General features: G+C 40.2%; 1 protein-coding gene across 10 annotated transcripts in view; it reads left to right on the top strand.

The window, feature by feature from the left end:
- LOC132403025 (1-phosphatidylinositol 4,5-bisphosphate phosphodiesterase beta-1) overlaps positions 1–17,778 on the top strand; it is a 1,013,243-nt gene that overhangs the window by 882,333 nt on the left and 113,132 nt on the right. For all 10 annotated transcript variants that reach the window (XR_009515160.1, XR_009515161.1, XR_009515162.1 and 7 more), the window contains 3 exons: positions 11,819–11,999; positions 15,923–15,999; positions 16,117–16,206. Coding sequence is in view for 7 of the 10 variants with exons in the window: in XM_059986239.1 (XP_059842222.1) it covers positions 11,819–11,999; positions 15,923–15,999; positions 16,117–16,206 (348 nt within the window). In the remaining 3 variants the exon portion in view is untranslated. The remainder of the gene's footprint in view (positions 1–11,818; positions 12,000–15,922; positions 16,000–16,116; positions 16,207–17,778) is intronic.

Raw genomic sequence — 17,778 nt, 5'->3', positions numbered from 1 at the left:
AAGACTGGACATGGTAAGATTCAAAGGTTTCGAAGGTACATTTAATGTCAGAGAAATGTACACAATATACATCCTGAAATGCTCGTTCTTCGCAACCATCCACGAAAACAGAGGAGTGCTCCAAAGAATGAATGACAGTTAAATGTTAGAACCCCAAAGTCCCTTGCAATGTCCCTCCCTCCCTTACGTATGCAGCAGCAAGCAACAATCACCCCCCTCCCACCAGCAAAAAAAGCATCGGCACCCTCCACTGAGCACTCAGGCATGAGCAAAAGCAACAGCAAAGACACAGACTTGTAGTACTCCAAAAACTACGCGTTCACCCGGTATCTGACATACCACAGGCGCGCGTGCTCTCTCTCTCTCTCTCTCTCTCTCTCTCTCTCTCTCTCTCTCTCTCTCCCTCTCCCTCTCCCTCTCCCTCTCCCTCTCCCTCTCCCTCTCCCTCTCCCTCTCCCTCTCCCCCTCTCCCTCTCCCTCTCCCTCTCCCTCTCCCTCTCTCCCTCTCCCTCTCTCCCTCTCCCTCTCTCCCTCTCCCTCTCCCTCTCCCCCCCTCCCCCCCTTTAAAAATTACTGTATGTCCTTATTTTACTGGGTCATGTAATTGTGAAATATTTAGAGTTGTGGTATAACTCTAATGTTTTCTGGCAATTGTAGTGTATGGCCTCTAATTATTAACATGTGTTATTCATTATTAATAATCTCACAATTATTATTCTTAGCTTACTTGGCCCTTACAATAGTTACTGTAGAACAACCCAACAAAAGGTACAGAAATTGAAGTCACATAAAAAAATCAAACATTTGCTTCACACTGGCCTTTGCCTCAGAGAACTGCTTTATGTGAGGGACTGAAATTGCCAGACTTAAATGAGAAAGAACTTATGTGATGTGATGATAGAAGAACATCTCACTGAGTTATGAGACCCAGCTGTTGCAAACTGATCAAAATGCCATGTTCCCACTTCTGTAGTTCCATCAATTGAAACTCATCATGAACTTGCAATTGTATTGGCTGAAAATGATCCTCAACTGTAGTGTCATGAGGGATATCACTGTTTTTAGTAATTGTGGACTTTAAACATTAATCAGTCAACATATCTCCCTATCTTTTGAATGCCAACCTGATGTGCATAACTCATCTGCTCTGGTAACACTGCTGAACAGCAATCCACTTGCCACACAGGACTTTTCCCACACTTTAGAACTTTCAGAATGAAGGGTAATTGATACGAATTGCTCAGCTCTTCAAAGTCACTGTCAACTGCATGCACTCTCAGGCATAAATGCCGTGCATTAGTTCTGCCTTATAATGGAGGAGCCCAGCCGGGAATTGACCCTCGTAGCAAGGCCCTCTGGAAGAACTCCAGAGTTACTTGCAACTGAAATCTAGTTACGGCGAGAAAGTTCAACTTCATGTTTATTGTTGTCACAGTCATACATAAGATTATAAATGCAAGAAGATCAGATTTTTGCAGCAACAGCATTGTACATTAGAAGACAAGGAGGAATATAAGTTAACAAACTTAAATTAACATGATTTATTTGTGTGTAAACTGAACAATACACAAAACGTAAAAATACCTGTGCAAGACTGAGGGAAGAAAAATATATTCCCTGAGGTGTTGTTGAGGTTTTTCAGGTTGATTCAAGAAACGGATGACAGTGCTTATGTTCAAATATGAAAGATGTTGTATTTTTTGACTTATAGAACACTACAGCATAGAGAAAGGCCCTTAGGCCAGTCTAGTCTGTGCTGAACCATTAATCAGCCTAGACCAGAGGTCGGCAACCTGCGGCTCCAGAGCCACATGCGGCTCTTTGATCTCTGTGATGCGGCTCCCCGTGGTTTGTTAGCTTTTGAAATGTAATTCGGAATTTGAAGATTATGGTGATCTTGTACAATCTGAAAACTTTGCAGAGACACTGTTTCCTGGCACATCCGAACCGGCTCACAATTAGCCACCGTTCCGGCTAAGGGAGATAGCCTACGGGGTTTGTGAGTATGTGTCTTTTGGAGCATCCACGCCCACGGGGACGGGTTGAGGGAGGCTTTAAAGCAAGGCTGTTTAGTTCGAATAAAGTTACCTTTGACTGCAGTCTTTATTTTAGCGCTGCGTGTAGCACACCGCTACAACGTGTTTTTTTATCGCTATTAATATACATCACAACTGCCAATGCCTGACACCCGCCAGTGCGCGCTTTCTTTTAATTCTTCGATCCAAGGTAGGCTAACTATGGAGTAACCTTCAACCCAACGTCTTTTTTATCGGAGTTCAAAATGTTTTTGTTGCATGCAGAAATGTAATTTCGTTTTCTCTGCAGGAGTTCATCAATTTCATAAATGCAACACATTATAGTTTGTTTATACATAGCATAAAGGCAAAAAAAACCCCCGTTGTATGCAGTGTTATTTCATTTTGTGGCTCCCAGTGTTTTCTTTTCTGTGGGAAATGGGTCCATATTGGCTCTTTCAGTGATAAACGTTGCCGACCCCTGGCCTAGACCATTGACCTGCACCCAGAACATAGCCTTGCATACACCTCCAGTTTTGGTCACCCACTGGACACAATATTTCAAATTAGACCTCACCGACATCTTAAACAATTTCAACATAACGTTCTAACTCCTGTACTCAAAGTATTGATTTAAGAAGGCCAATGATGGAAAGGAAATATGTCAAGAATATCATTGGAAAAATTGACATGTAAATTTGATTTAGGAGGGTTACAACTTCCAAATTTTAAGAGTTATTTTAAAGCAAATCAACTTAGATTTATTGCGTCTTTTTTTGATGAAGAAAAACTGGCATGGATTAGAATAGAATTAGATAAGATAGGAGAAAATATATCAGACGATTTTATATATAAATGGGAATCCAAATGGATACGGGAAAAAAAAGAATCTCCTATATTAAGACACGATTGATTTATGGAATAAGGTAAATATGGACGATGAGATAAAGAAATCTTTATTAGCAAAAAGAACTTTAATTCCAAATAGGCTTATTCCTTTTACAATGGATAATAAACTTTTACATAATTGGTTCCAAAAGGGGATTAAATATATAGGTGATTGTTTTGAAGGAGGTATATTGATGTCGTTTGATCAATTAAAAAATAAATATAAAATATCAAACAACACTCTTTTCTGTTATTTTCAATTAAAGGCTTATTTACGAGAAAAGCTGGGTCAAACAATGTTGATGCCAAAACCTAGTGAAATAGAAATATTAATTCAAAAAGGAAAAATTAAAAAAATTACATCCTGTATGTACAATTTGATTCAAAAACAGACAATTAAATCAGGAATTCATAAATCAAGACAAAAATGGGAATCTGATTTGAATATTAAAATTGATGGAAAAAGCTGGTCAAGATTATGTTCTGATAGTATGATAAATACAATAAATGCTCGACTTAGATTAGTACAATATAATTTTTTACATCAATTATATATAACACCACAGAAAATAAATAGATTAAATTCAAATATGTCTGACCAATGTTTTCGATGTAATCAAGAAATTGGTACTTTTTTTACATTCTACCTGGTCTTGTTTTAAAATTCAATCATTTTGGATAAATCTAAGACTTTTATTGGAAGAAATTACTGGAGTACAACTCCAATATTATTTTTATTAGGAGACATTGAAAGGACGGTACCGAAACTTAAATTGAATAAGTATCAGAAAAAATTTATAAAAATTGCATTGGCAGTAACCAAAAAAGTTATTGCAGTTACTTGGAAATCTGATTTATATTTAACTATGGATCGTTGGAATAATGAGATATATAGTTGTATTCCACTTGAAAAAATTAGATACAATCTAAGAAATGAATATGATATATTTTCAAAAATTTGGCTCCCATACCCACAAAAGATAGAATTAAATACATAGGTCCTCTGAAGGTAAAATTATAAAGTAATTGGGGAAAGTAAAAATTAAAATTAAAATTATTTTGAACTCCATGGAGCATGTGGGGATCCTCCGATATCCAGGCAATCTTTCTCTTCTTTCTTTCTTTTTTCTCTCTCTTTAGACAAGGGCTGTGGGGGGAGGGTAAATATTTTTTCTCTTTCTTACTATTTTATCATTACATTTATTCTTTGTAATTTTCTAAAAATTAAATAAATAAATAAATAAATAAATAGATAGATAGATAGATAAATTTTTAAAAAAGGCCAATGAGCCAAAAGCTTCCTTTACAACCCTACCTTCTGTGATGCCACTTTCAAGGAATTATGGATCTGTAGTCCCAGATTCCTTTGTTCTACCACATTCCTCAATGCCCTGCTACACACCGTATAAGACCCACCCTGATTGGTCCCCCCAAAGTGCAACACCTCACGCTTCTCTGCCTTAAATTTCATCTGCCATTTTTCAGTTCACTTCACCAGCTGGACCATATCCTGCCGGAAACTTTGATAGTCTTCTTTACTGTCCACTACACCCTCAATCTTGATGTCATCTGCCAATTTGCTGATCTAGTTTACAACATTATCATCCAAGTCATATAGATATAGATAACAAACAACAATGTACCAACACTAATGAGTGTGGCACACCACGAGTCACAGGCTTTCAGTCAGAGGGGTAACCACTGTCTGGCTTCTTCTGCACAACCAATGTCTAATCTAATTTACTTACTACTTTATCTCGAATGCCAAGCAATTGAACCTTCACCAACTTCCTATGGGTCCCCCTGTCAAAGGCCTTCCTAAGGTTCATGTAGGCAACATGCACAGCCTTGCCTAACCTTGCCTGGTAACTTCATTGACAAACTTTGTAAGATTGGTTAGGTATGACTTACCACGCTCAAAGCCATGGTGACTATCGTAATCAGTCCCTGTCTAAACAAATACTTATGTATCTGGTCCCTCAGAATACCTTCCAATAACTTACCCACTATTGATGCCAGGCTCTCTGGCCTATAATTTCCTGGCCTTTCTTAAACAACAGAAAAACATTAGCTATCCTCCAATCCTCCGGCAGCTCACACATGGCTTAAGGATGTTATAAATTTCTTTGCTCAGGCCCCTGCAATTTCTGCACTTACCTCCCACAGGGTCCGAGGGAACACATTGGGGATTCCTGGCCCTCAAACCTTAATCCTTGTTCTTTATTCTGATAGGAACATACAAACTCCATACTCTCAAAATTTCACTTTTGAAGGCCTCCAACTTACCAAGTACACCTTTGCCAGAAAACAACCTGTCCCAATCCACACTTGCCAGTCCTTTCTGATATCATCAAAATTAGCCTTTTTCCAACGTAGAATCACAACATGAGGACTAGACCTACCCTTTCCTTAATTACATTGAAAGTAATAGCATAATGATTACTAGATGCACCGTGTTCCCATACATAAACATCTGCACCTGCCCTGTCTCATTCCTTAATAGGAGATCTAATATTACACACTCTCTAGTTGGGACTTCTATGTACTGATTAAGGAAATTTTCCTCAACATATTTAACAAGCTCTATCCCATCCAGTTCTTTTACAGTATGAAAGTCCCTATCAATATGTGGAAAGTTATGATCACCGACTCTCACAACCTTATGTTTCTTGCAACATTTTGTAATCTCTCTACAAATTTGCTTCTCTGTACCATGGACTATGAGTATTCTATAATATAATCTCATTAATATGGTCATATCTTTCTTATTCAGTTCTACCCATAAAGCCTCACAAGACAAGCTCTCCAGCCTCTCCTGACTGAGCATTGCCGTGAAATTTTCCTGACTAGTAATGCCACCCTCCCCCTTTAATCCCTCCTGTTCTGTCTAAATCAATGGAACTCCAGAACATTGAGCTGTAGGTCCTGCCCCTCCTGTAACCATAAGAGCATAAGGTATAGGAGCAGAATTAGGCTAAATGGCCCATCAAGTCTGCTCCACCATTTCATTATTGCTGATCCATTATCTCTCAGAGCCCCAATTTCCTGCCTTCTCCCCATCTTCCTTCCTCTCCAAACTAATCAAGAATCTGTCAACAGCTGCCTGTGGCAACACATTGCACAGGTTCACCACTCACTGGCTAAAGAAAATCCCCATCATCTCCATTCTAAATAAATGTCCCTCTATTCTTAGACTCCCTCATCATAGGAAACAGCCACTCTACTGAGAGCTTTCAAAGAGATCTTCCTCCATTCTTCTAAATTCCAGTAAGTACAAGCCCAGAACAATCAAACGCTCCTCATATGATAAGCCTTTCAATGCTGGAATCATTTTTGTGAACCTACTTTTAACCCTCTCCAATGTCATGAGATCCTTTCTTAGGTAAGTGGTTCAGAACTCCTTAAGATACTCCCAAGTGAGGCCTCACCAGTGCTTATAAATCCTTCCAAATTGCTTCTAGAAACTCCAGCCAATGCCGCTCTGCCATCATCCCTGCTAGTGTTTTTCAATTTTGGCAAGTTCCTTTCTTATGCCTCTGTAATTACTTTTACTCCACTGTAATACTGATACATCTGACTTTAGCTTCTCCTTTTCAAATGGCAGGGTGAATTCTATCATATCATAATTATTAGCCTCAAATGGTTCCTTTCCCTTAAGCTCTTTAATCAATTCTGGTTCATTGCACAACACGCAGTCCAGGTAGCTGATCCCCTAGTGGGCTCAACCATGAGTTGCTCTAAAAAACCATCAAATTCCCCCTCTTCTGATCCAGCACCAACTTAATTTTCTCAATCTACCTGCATATTGAAATCCCCCATGATTCTTGTAACATTGCCCTTTTGACATGCGTTTTCTATCTCCCATTACCATTTATAGACCACATCTTTCAACTATTGGAGGTCTCCCATTAGGGTCTTTTTATCCTTGCAATTCTTTAGCTCTACCCTTAACGATTCTCCACCTTCAAACCCTTTGTCTCCTCTTTCTAATGATTTAATTTAATTTTTTACTAACAAAACCTCCAAGCCTTCCTGCCTGTCCTTTCGATCCAATGTGCATCCTTGGACATTTAACTCTCAGCTAAAGTCTCCTTTCGGCCACAATTCATTGATGCCCACATCACCACACCTGCTAATCTGCTACTGTGCTTCAAGTTCCATATACTGCATGCATTCAAGTATAACACCTTCTATCCTGTATTCATCACCCTTTTTAATTCTGTATCCCTTTTACATTGCAACTCATCCCATTGATTGCAATTTTGCCTTATCATCTGCCTGTCCATGCTAGCGGTCTCACTACACATTGCCTCTGTTTGTAAACTAACTACACCATCCTCAGCCTTATCACTCTGGTTCCCATCACTCTGCCAAATTAGTTTAAGCCTTCCCCAACAGCTCTAGCAAACTTGTCTGAAAAGATATTGGTCCCCTTCGGGTTCAGATGTAACCAAACCTTTTATACAGGTTGTACCTTCCCCAGAAGAGATTCCAATGATCCAGGAATCTAAACTCCTGCTCCCTCAGTTCCTCAACCCAATCTGTCAAATTTGTGAATCATCCTGTTCTTACCCTTACTGGCACGTGGCACAGGCAGCAATCCAGAGATCACTACCCTGGATGACCTGCTTTTCAACTTTCTACCTAACTCCTTAAAATCTCTCTTCAGCACCTCATCACCTTTCCTATACCTATCCCATTGGTTCCAATATGTACCAAGACTTCTGTCTGCGGACCCTCCCCCTTTAGAATGCCATGGACTTGAATCAAGATATCTCTAACCCTGGCACCTGGGAGGCATTGTGCCATCTGGGTATCTCTACCATGTCCACAGAATCCCGTCTCTGTTCCTCAATGGTATCTCCTATCACTACTGCTGTCCTCTTCACCTGTCTTCTCTTCTGAGCCACAGCACCAGATTCAGTGCCAGAGACCCAGTCACTAGCAGCTCCTCCCTGGTAGGTCATCCCCTCCAACAGTATCCAAAGTGGGATACTTGTTCTTGACAGGAACGGCCACAAGGGTACTTTGTGCTCGCTATCCATTTTCCTTCCTTCTCCAGACAGTCACCCAGTTACCTGCCTCCTGCAACTTAGAGGAGACAACCTATCTATCGCCTCCTCATTCTCCCATATGACCCGAAGGTCACCGGGCTGTAGCTTCAGTTCCTCTGAGGAGCTGCAGCTTGGTGCAGATGTGGTTATCCTGGAAGCTGGAAGTCTCCCAGTGCTCCCACATCTCACACACAGAGTAAAACACAGCCCCTGGAGCCATTCTCACTGCACAGGCTGTGCCCTAACAGACAAGAAATGTAGAATAAAGAAGAAATTTACCGGATACTTACCTCACTGAAGCCTGATAAGCCAAAGTCATTCCAGCACTGGCCCACTCACACAATGGACACTCCACATGTGATCCATGCCCCAAGTTCATCCACCTTTCCTACAGTGTCCTTGCATTGAAATATACACAACTGAGAACATTAGTTCCACCATGGTCAACCTCCAATTCCTGACTTTTATGTAGGCTTGACAACATCTTTCTCCACAACCACACCACTATTTGTTCTGGCACTCTTCTTCCCATCCCCCTGCAACTCTAGTTTAAACCCCACCGTGCTGCACTAGCAAACATTCCTGCTTGTATATTAGTTCTCCCTCCGCTTCAGATGCAAACCATCCCTCCTGTACAGGTCCCACCTTCCCTATAAGGGAATGATCCAAAAATCTGAAGCTGTCCCTCCTGCTCCAACTCCTTAGCCCTGTGTTAAACTGCACGATTTTCCTATTTCTGGTCTGCAACTGACACGGGTAGGAATCCTGAAATCACAACAATGGAGGTCCTATCCTTTAACTTAGCACCTAACTCCCTCAAGTCACTTTGCAGGACCTCATCACCCTTCCTACCCATGTCATTGGTACTGGCATGGACCACAACCTCTGGCTGCTCACCCTCCTACTTAATAATGCTGTGGACTTGATCAGAGATGCCTCTGACCCTGGCATCTGAGAGGCAACATACCATCTGGGGATCTCATTTTCATCAACAGAACATCCTTTCTGTTCCCATAACCTCTGTATCATTACAGCTCTCTTCTTCTCCCCATTTCCCTTCTGAGCCACAGAGCTAGACTCAGTGCCACTCTGCAGCTTTCCTCTGCCAGATCTTTCCCCCCAAAGCGATATACCTGCTGTTGAGGGAATAGCAACAGGGCTACTCGGTACAGGCTGCCTATCCCCTTTCTCCTGACAATCTCCCAGTTAACCTGTGCGCTGCACCTTGAGTGTAACTACCTCCTTGTATGTCTTGTCTATCTAACTCTCAGCCTCCCGAATGATTTGGGGTTCATCCAGTTCCAGCTCCAACTGCTTAACACCGTCTGTTAGAAGCTGTAGCCGGATGCACTCCTTGCAGGTGTAGTCATCAGGGACACCGGAGTTCTCCCTACCTTCCCAAATCCCACGAAAGAAGCATTCTAGAATCCTGTCAGGCATCTCCACTGCTCTAAATGTGCAATTAGAAATAAAGAAAGAATGTAACAAAAAGAATCTACTTACGGCCTTGCCTCTCTCCTCACCAAAGCCTCAACTCCCCACTCCAACAATGGCCATTCCACTTTATTTTGCACAATCCGATGTCTCCTGAGGACAGTGGTGCGCAAAATGTGCCAACTGACCTGCACACTTCTTTTAAGCTCCCTCTCCCACCAAGCAATCCGGTGTCTCCCCGGGACTGTGGCATGCAATATGTGCTGACTGCCCCACTCGCTTCGTTTAAACTCTCTCTCCCTCCAAGCAATCTGGTGTCTCCCCGGGACTGTGACGCACAAAACTTGTCCAGAATTAGCTTAAATAAATGCTCCCCCAAAGAAAATGACCAGAGCTAATTTTAACTTTGTAAACCAGGATGAAACAATAATTGGACAAGATTTATGATGAACTACCAACTCATTGATGCTCATTTTCACTGAGCAAATTAAAATTAACAACCTGTTCTTCTGTATTTCCCAGTGGTAAAATAACTCTGCACTTACTCTATTTCCATTCCTATTTGTTCCTTTCTCTTTCCACATGTTGAAGGACTTACTGTGAATGTGCAGCAGTTTCACTTGTCTTTGTGTGTGTGTATGCCCACGTGTTGCACATGTTCTTAATAACACCATTGGATATGTTTTCTTCCATCTGTCTGTTTTGTCTTTTCTGCTTTTAAATAATTTACCTCATTGAAAAGTGTAAGATCTTTTTGGAGATGACATCGTGCTAATTAATAAATTTTACCTCAGTAAGGTATTTCAGTGGGGTTTTGTAATTAAATAAAAAATGACACGGGGTCACGCAGAGAAGATATTAGGATAAGGATCCAAACGGTAAGTTTGCAGAATAATACTAGAGGAGGAAAGAGAAACATGGAAAGTTAGAGAGAGAATTGCATTGTTTAGGGCCGAGGCAGCTGAAAACACAAACCAAAAAGAGGAGTAATTAAAATCAAGGCTGCAAATAGAGGTTAAGTGGAGGAACACAGATATTTCAATGTTATAGAGCTGAAGGAGGATGCAGAATTAGGGAGAGTCAAAATGAACCAGGACTACAAAATGCAAATAACAGTACAGTGTCTTGAAATCAGTGTATTTCTGGCAGAGGGTAGCAGGTTTTTATTCAGGATCTCTCTGTATTTAGCAGCGTTTATCTTCCCATCAATCCTGACCAGATTTCCAGAGTCTGCTGCCGAAAAGCATCCACATAGCGTGATACTACCTCCACCTTACTTTACATTCTTTTAAATAACTGTTGTATATTGCCCACCAGACCATCTGGTGTTACCTGGCTGATGAGCAATATTACATTTACGCCACATGGGCTGCTTAGTTTTGAGGCCAAAAAGATCTATTTTAGTCTCAACTGACCACAAGACTTTCTTCCATATTTTTACATTATCTTCAAAGTGATGCTTTGCAAAGTCTTTACAGGCAAAGATACGTTTTTTTTAGCCAGGGCTTTTCCCTTACCATTCTTCCATAAGTACCCTTTTCATGCAAGGCCTTAGAGATTGTGGAGCCATGAACTTCATCTCCAGGTACAGACATTGACTTCTGCAGCTCTCTCAGAGCGACTGTTTGTGCCACAGTAACCTCTTTTACAAGTGCCATTCTTCCCCAGTGACTAAGTTTAGAGGGACAGCCTGACGCAGGCAGTGTGGTTATGGTTTCATATTTTTCTGCTTTTTAATGATGGACTGCATTGAACTCCAAGGTATGTTCAGTGCCTTTATGATGGTCTTGTACTGTTCCCCCGATTTGTGATTCTCTGCTGTCACTTGTCTAGAATGCTTTTTTGTCTACATTTGGTTTGGTCTGTTGAAAATCTACCATGCTTTTGGACCTGATAGAGAGAGGTGGTATTTATATTATGGAATTTATTGAAAACAGGAGATCCTCCAATTTTCTACATCAATAAATTGAGTGAGTTGGTAAGGTAATATACAGTATTAACCTAGTGAAAGTTGGAGTAGTAAATACAAAGGGGGTAAATACTTTTTCCAGTCTCACAATTTTAGTTTTTAATTTTTAGAAAATTATTAACAGGTTTTGAATTTTTTCTTTTGATTTGATATGATGCAAAATGTTTTGTGGATTAGCTCGAGAATCCTGCGTCAATATATTTTACATTTAGAAAATAAGACAGTAAAATTTGAAAATTGTTATGGTGGCTGAATATTTTTTGAAGGGACTGTATCTAGAAGATAAAATTGCTTTTTGCTGGAATTCTTCTGAAGTGCACATGCAATATATGTGTTGCATCAGTTTTTGTAATGCAGTATCAGGTGATTCTGCGGTGAGAAGTAATTCATCTTATTTTTTAAACATTATCTTTTGTAATAATACAAGTACATCATGATTTTTTTTTCTTTCATGACAGGCCTGAATCAGCAAGTCCAGATCATGCAAGCTCAACAATTGAGAAGGAACTTTCTGCCCTTGATGCAGAAATGACACAAAAGTTAGCTGAGCTCAAGGAACAACAACAGCAGCAGCTGCTGAACCTGCGACAGGAGCAGTATTACAGTGAAAAATATCAGAAGCGTGAACACGTTAAACAGGTGGGAAAAAGTGCTGTTCAATATTTTGTGTCCTGTAGGTATGCAAGTTCAGATTTTGTTCGCAGTCATTTTGATTGTTCTTTACAAACGAAGATCTTTCAAGTGGGCAATTACTAATAAATGTCGTGCATGTTTCCGGATGTGCTGATGGTGATAATGTGGTGTGGTGGAAAAGTACAGTTTGGTTAGAACTAAAATTCACTTCAGTCTCAGTCACAAATAAGCAGATGCTGCTCATTTTAATCCTTGAAAATGTTAAATTCAGGCAACTAAGCTTGCAATTTTAGCCACAGCCACAATCAGCCCTGTAGACAGGGCTGGGTTAGTAGAGCTGACCTTCATTCAAGAGTGGCACAAGGTGTGGTGTGGAGGATGGGGAAGGGCAGGGATAGCTTGAGGACAGTGGTCATATTGGATTTTGACTTGGACCTATTCCTATTCAAACAGTTTGGACACAAAGCAGAAGAAGGTATATTCAGTTCATGTGTAGGTTTGGCTTCATCCAGAAAGCTGACCCTGCTACTTTTGTAGTATCCAAGCTTGTTCAATGTTGGAGAGCATGAGATGCTGAAATTAAATCGAGATCTATTCCTGAGGCTAGCCTGAGTCAAAGTCATTCTTTTAACTAACTGTTGTATATTGTCCACCAGACCATCATTTGAACACCACTAGGTTCAGGAACAGTTACTACCCTTCAACCATCAAAGGGGAGTACTTCACTCAACTTCACCTGCACCATCATTGAACTGTCCCCACAACCAATAGCTCACTTTCATAGACTCTTCATCTCATGTTCTCAATATTTATTGTCTATTTCTTCATTGTTGTTATTATTATTTATTTATTTTTGTATTTGCACAGTTTGTTGCCTTCTGCACTCTGGTTATACACTCAGGTTGGGCAGTATTTCATTGATTATGTTACGGTTATTATTCTATAGATTTATTGAGAAAATGAATATGGTGCCATATATGTATTTTGATAATAAATTTACTTTGAACTTTGATTTACTCGCCACCCATGTGTGTCTTCAAGAAAGTAACAATCAGCTACCTTCTTGAAATGCATGTCCTTCATTACTTAGACCTTGCACAGCCGAAGTACTGGTGATGGGTTTCCAGGGTAATAATTGAAGGATTGCAGTTACATTCCTTTGTACCTTATCCCCTTGCTTGTCATTTTAACTCTCTCAGCTATCTCAAAGGTCTTCTTGTGCAGTTAATATTCAATTGGAGCGAATATTGATGCATATGCATTCACAACAGAAGGTGGAAGAGGTTGCCATCTTGAAAGCTGCTGTCAATCTAACTTGAACAAGTATCTGCAGTGTATTTAGTATTGGTATTCACTGCACCAGCAGTGCAGGCTGTTTTGTCCTATATGTATCAAACTTCTTGATAGTTGTTAAGTAGAGCGTGTTTCTGATTTGTGCCTTGTGGATGGTGGAGAGATAGTCAGTTGCCACAGAAAACTTGATCTTTGACCTGCACTTGTGGCCTTGATGCTTATGTAGAAAGTCAAGTTTCTGGTCAGTGGTGATCTCCAGAATATTGATGATGGAGATATAAAGAAGGTAATTCTATTAGACACCAACAGAAGAAAGTTAGTTTCTCTCTTCACCCCAATGCCAAATCTGCAATGGGTGCAAGTGTTGAAGAAATAAAGCTAGGGTAGAAGCTACCTGCTTGCCCTCTGAACCAAAATAAATACACATTTAAACTGGGTGATCTTTGTATTGAGACCTTGAAGTGAACATTGGCCTAATCTCAAACAGCAGGGACATCTTAAAAAAAATGTTGTATTTTCAGAGGAGGCACCCTTCAGGTGAGATGTTATATACTCCAGGTTGGATGGCATTATTTGAAGAAGACAACAGTCTTTGACCAAACAGTTAGGAGTACTAAATCAGATTTCCTGTTCCCTTATCAAATTTCAGTTTGTGCAAACTAGTTAGAATATTTTTCTGAACTTCAAAATAAAGTTCATTGTTGTTCATGGTTGTGGGGCATCTTGTAATCATGAAAGTTGTTATATAGTATTAAGTACATTCCCTCATTGTCACCACAAGCAATACACTCCCTACTCTTGCAATGGATGTCCTTATACTACATGGGTTGTTCTCCAAAGCAGTAACAATCTCTCTTTAAGCTCAGACTGAAATGAATGTTCCTCATGACTGTTGTGTCACATTCTCACATGGCCTCAGGGTTTAAAAGAGATTGGAAATTTCATTCAATTTTAGTTAATTTTATATTATGACAGTAGCTGCTGTATGCTCATACTCACAAGGAATAATATTGAGATCATACCAGCCCAGATATTTGCAGCATCCATGAAAGGAAACTTATTCCCACTAGACTGGGATGAATACAAGTTATAGGCATTATTGTTACCAAACGTATTTCTGCAGCTACCACCCATTAAGTTCCTCTGCACTCCCACTGTTGTTCATTGTTACAGACGTGATTCATGCATTTCAGCCTGAGCCACATCGTGATTGACAAATTTCCCAAGATAATTTCTCAAAAAAAATTCCCTCTGCAGGCAGTGCAGATTGACAACTCAACGTCTGTTCTCCAGTGAGAGAACTTAAAATGGCACTGAAACCAATTCATCCAATGTACTTTAACTCACTGTTTCCTGAATATTTTTTGCTGAGCAATATTTTTTGGTTCTATGGCCTCTGGAGAAATTAAAAGCAATTGAAATTGTGAACCGACAAAGTTACCTTACTACTTTTTGGCATCTGTTGCTGCGTGCTCCCAAAATTGCATGGTCTTTTCTCCAATCTTCTGGTCATAACTTCTTCCCATTAATTCTTTACTAGTGAAAAGCTTCTTCTCAAATTATATTAACCTGATCTTTTCAGTACTGGCTCTGGTATCAGTACCCAACATCTATCTTTCTCTTACTCCTCACTCCTTAATCTCCACTGTGAGTTGTTCTCAGTTCAATCTCCTGAATTCTGTTCAAGCCTGTTGTCCACCCCCACCTTCTCTTCACATTAACAATTCATTATTGGTGGATCAAATTTGAGTGTTCTCCTTATTCTGCTCATAAAAAATATGGAAATTTGATTTGATCTACTGCAATATTAGTCCAGATATTGCAGTTGCAGAGAGCCCTGCTGCATCTGCCCTTGGTTAGGTTACTGTTGTGGCCTTGAACTCCAACCTATAGTTTTTGTCCACAGAAACCCTGAAGATGTGAGCTGGTAACAGAGAAGTCAAGGAACCAGGGAGTTAGCCAGTGTCTCTCAAGGATTAAAAAAGTAAAGACAGAAAGAATGGGGAAAACCCAGTGACAATACGGGTAGATGAAGGAAATAATGTCTGGGAGAAAAAGATAAAGGTCCAGTAAATAAAGAGAAACAGAAAAATGAAAGGAAAAGAAAAATAAATTACTATGTTTGAAACATTGCTGAATGAAATTCCGAACTTTCACTAATCAATTTATCGGTGAATGAAACTAATAAACAGTTATTAACACTTAATATGACATAAAGTTAATCATACATGAGCAAGCAAAGCTTTATATGCAGTCAAGTTTAATAATTAATTATTGATCAACTAGCAAGTTTCTTAAACCTGATCAATAGGTTGGGGGTGAGATGCTGTTTACACAAAGTTAATGGAAGAGCACCATATTTCAGATTGTAATGTTTGGACATCTGTATACCAGCTCGTGTACCGAGGCTGAAGAATTGCACCACACTTGACAGTAAACTCAGTTCCATTGTGCTTGCATTTTACTGAAATATAACTGAAATACTGAAATATACTGAATTTTACTGAAATATAAAGTTAAGCAAAATGTTATAAAGGACATTTTGGAAGTTAAATGTTAAGTAATTTTCTTCATTATAAGTGACACTGCTGTGAAGTTCACCCACCATTGATAAGCACACTTTGATTTTTTCACAGCTGGTACAAAAGCTCACAGAGGTCGCTGAGGAATGCCAAACCAACCAGTTAAAGAAGTTAAAAGAACTCTGTGAAAAGTGAGCCTCCTACGCCATACACTGATATCTTTATTATCGTAAATCTCAAATCATAAATAATCATCATCTCAAATCATAAATAAGAAGTAAATAGAATTTCTGATGTTTAATTTTCAGGGAAAAGAAAGAATTGAAGAAGAAAATGGACAAGAAGCGTCAGGAGAAGATCAGCGAGGTGAAATCAAAAGACAAAAATCAAATGGAGGAGTGAGTCTTTCAATCTTTTATGAGTAAATGCGTTGTTGTAATAATCAATGTAAACTCTATGGAGGTCTATGATCTCTGCAATGTTGCCAGCAACAATCTATATCTCAATAAAAGAAAACAAATTGTAAATAGTAAACACAAGAAATTTTGAAGATGCTAGAAATCTAAATAAACACACACAAAATGCTGGAGGAACTCAGCAGGTCAGGCAGCATCCACGGAAATGAATACACAGTTGATGTTTCAGGCCAAGATCCTTCTTCAGGACTGGGAAGCGGTGGGGGGGGGGGGGAGAGACACCAGAATAAAAAGGTGAGGGGAAGGGAAGGAAAATAACTATAAGGTGATAGGTGAAGCCAAGTGGATTGGAAAGGTAAAGGGCTGGAGATGAAGGAATCTGGTAGGTGAGAAGAGTTGAACATAGGAGAAAGGAAAGAAGGAGGGGACACCAGGAGGAGGTGATAGACAGGTGAGAAGAGGTCAGAGTGGGGAATAGAAGAAGAAGGAATGGGGAGGGGTAAAAATTGCCAGAAGAACAAATCGTTACTCATGCCATCAGGTTGGAGGCTACCCAGATGGAATATAAGGCATTGCTCCTCTACACTGAAAGCGGCCTCATTATACCACGAGAGGAGGCAGTAAAACAACATGTTGGAATAAGAATGGGAATCAGAATTAAAATGGTTGGCCACCAGGAAATTCCACTTTTGGCAGATGGAGCAGAGGTGCTTGACAAAGCAGTCCCCCAATTCATCACAGTTCTCACCAATTTAGAGGGGGCCACATTGAGAGCACCGGATACGATAGATGACCCCAACAGATTTGCAAGTGAAGTGTGGCAGCACCTGGAATGTCATTTTGGAGCCCTAAATGGAGGTGAGGGAGGAGATTAGTGGTCAGGTGTAGCACTTTGGCCGTTTGTAGGGATGTGCCAGTAGCAAGATTAGTGGGGATGGACAAATGAAGAAAGGAAACACTGAGAGATGGATCCCTGAAGAAAGCAGAATTGGGGGAGAGGTAAAGATGTGTTTGGTGGTATAGTTGTATACTGCATTCTGTACATATGTTGATAATATATGGACCTTGGACCTTGGATCTCTTTGGAGATGGTGGAAGTTGCGTAGAATGGTGTGTTGGATGTGGAAGCTCTTGGGTTGGTAGGCTAGGACAAGTGGAACTCCATCACTGTTCAGGCTGGATGAGCACGGATGTCTGGGAAAAAGAGATGCAGGCAAGGGCAGCATCAATGGTGGAGGAAGGGAAACCCCATTCTTTGAAGAAGGAGGACATCTCTGATGTCCTGGAAAGGAAAGCCTCATCCAGGGAACAGATGCAGCAGAGATGAAGGCACTGAGAAAAAAGAGTAGTATTTGTAATTGTAAATTGGTTGATTATTGTAACTTGTGCAGTGAAAAACGTGTCCTTCCTACTGATGTACCATCAATAACTCACACTGAGACGTAAGGCGAGATATCGGCTTTTATTGACTGGAAGAAGGAACCAGGAGTGAGTGTCCATCATACTATGACCTGGAGACTGAGGCCGAGCGTCAGGCCTCAGATCGCCTTTATA

Source organism: Hypanus sabinus, chromosome 12 (genome assembly GCF_030144855.1).
Source record: "Hypanus sabinus isolate sHypSab1 chromosome 12, sHypSab1.hap1, whole genome shotgun sequence".
Classification (NCBI taxonomy): domain Eukaryota; kingdom Metazoa; phylum Chordata; class Chondrichthyes; order Myliobatiformes; family Dasyatidae; genus Hypanus; species Hypanus sabinus.
This window is presented reverse-complemented; position numbering and strand designations above follow the sequence as displayed.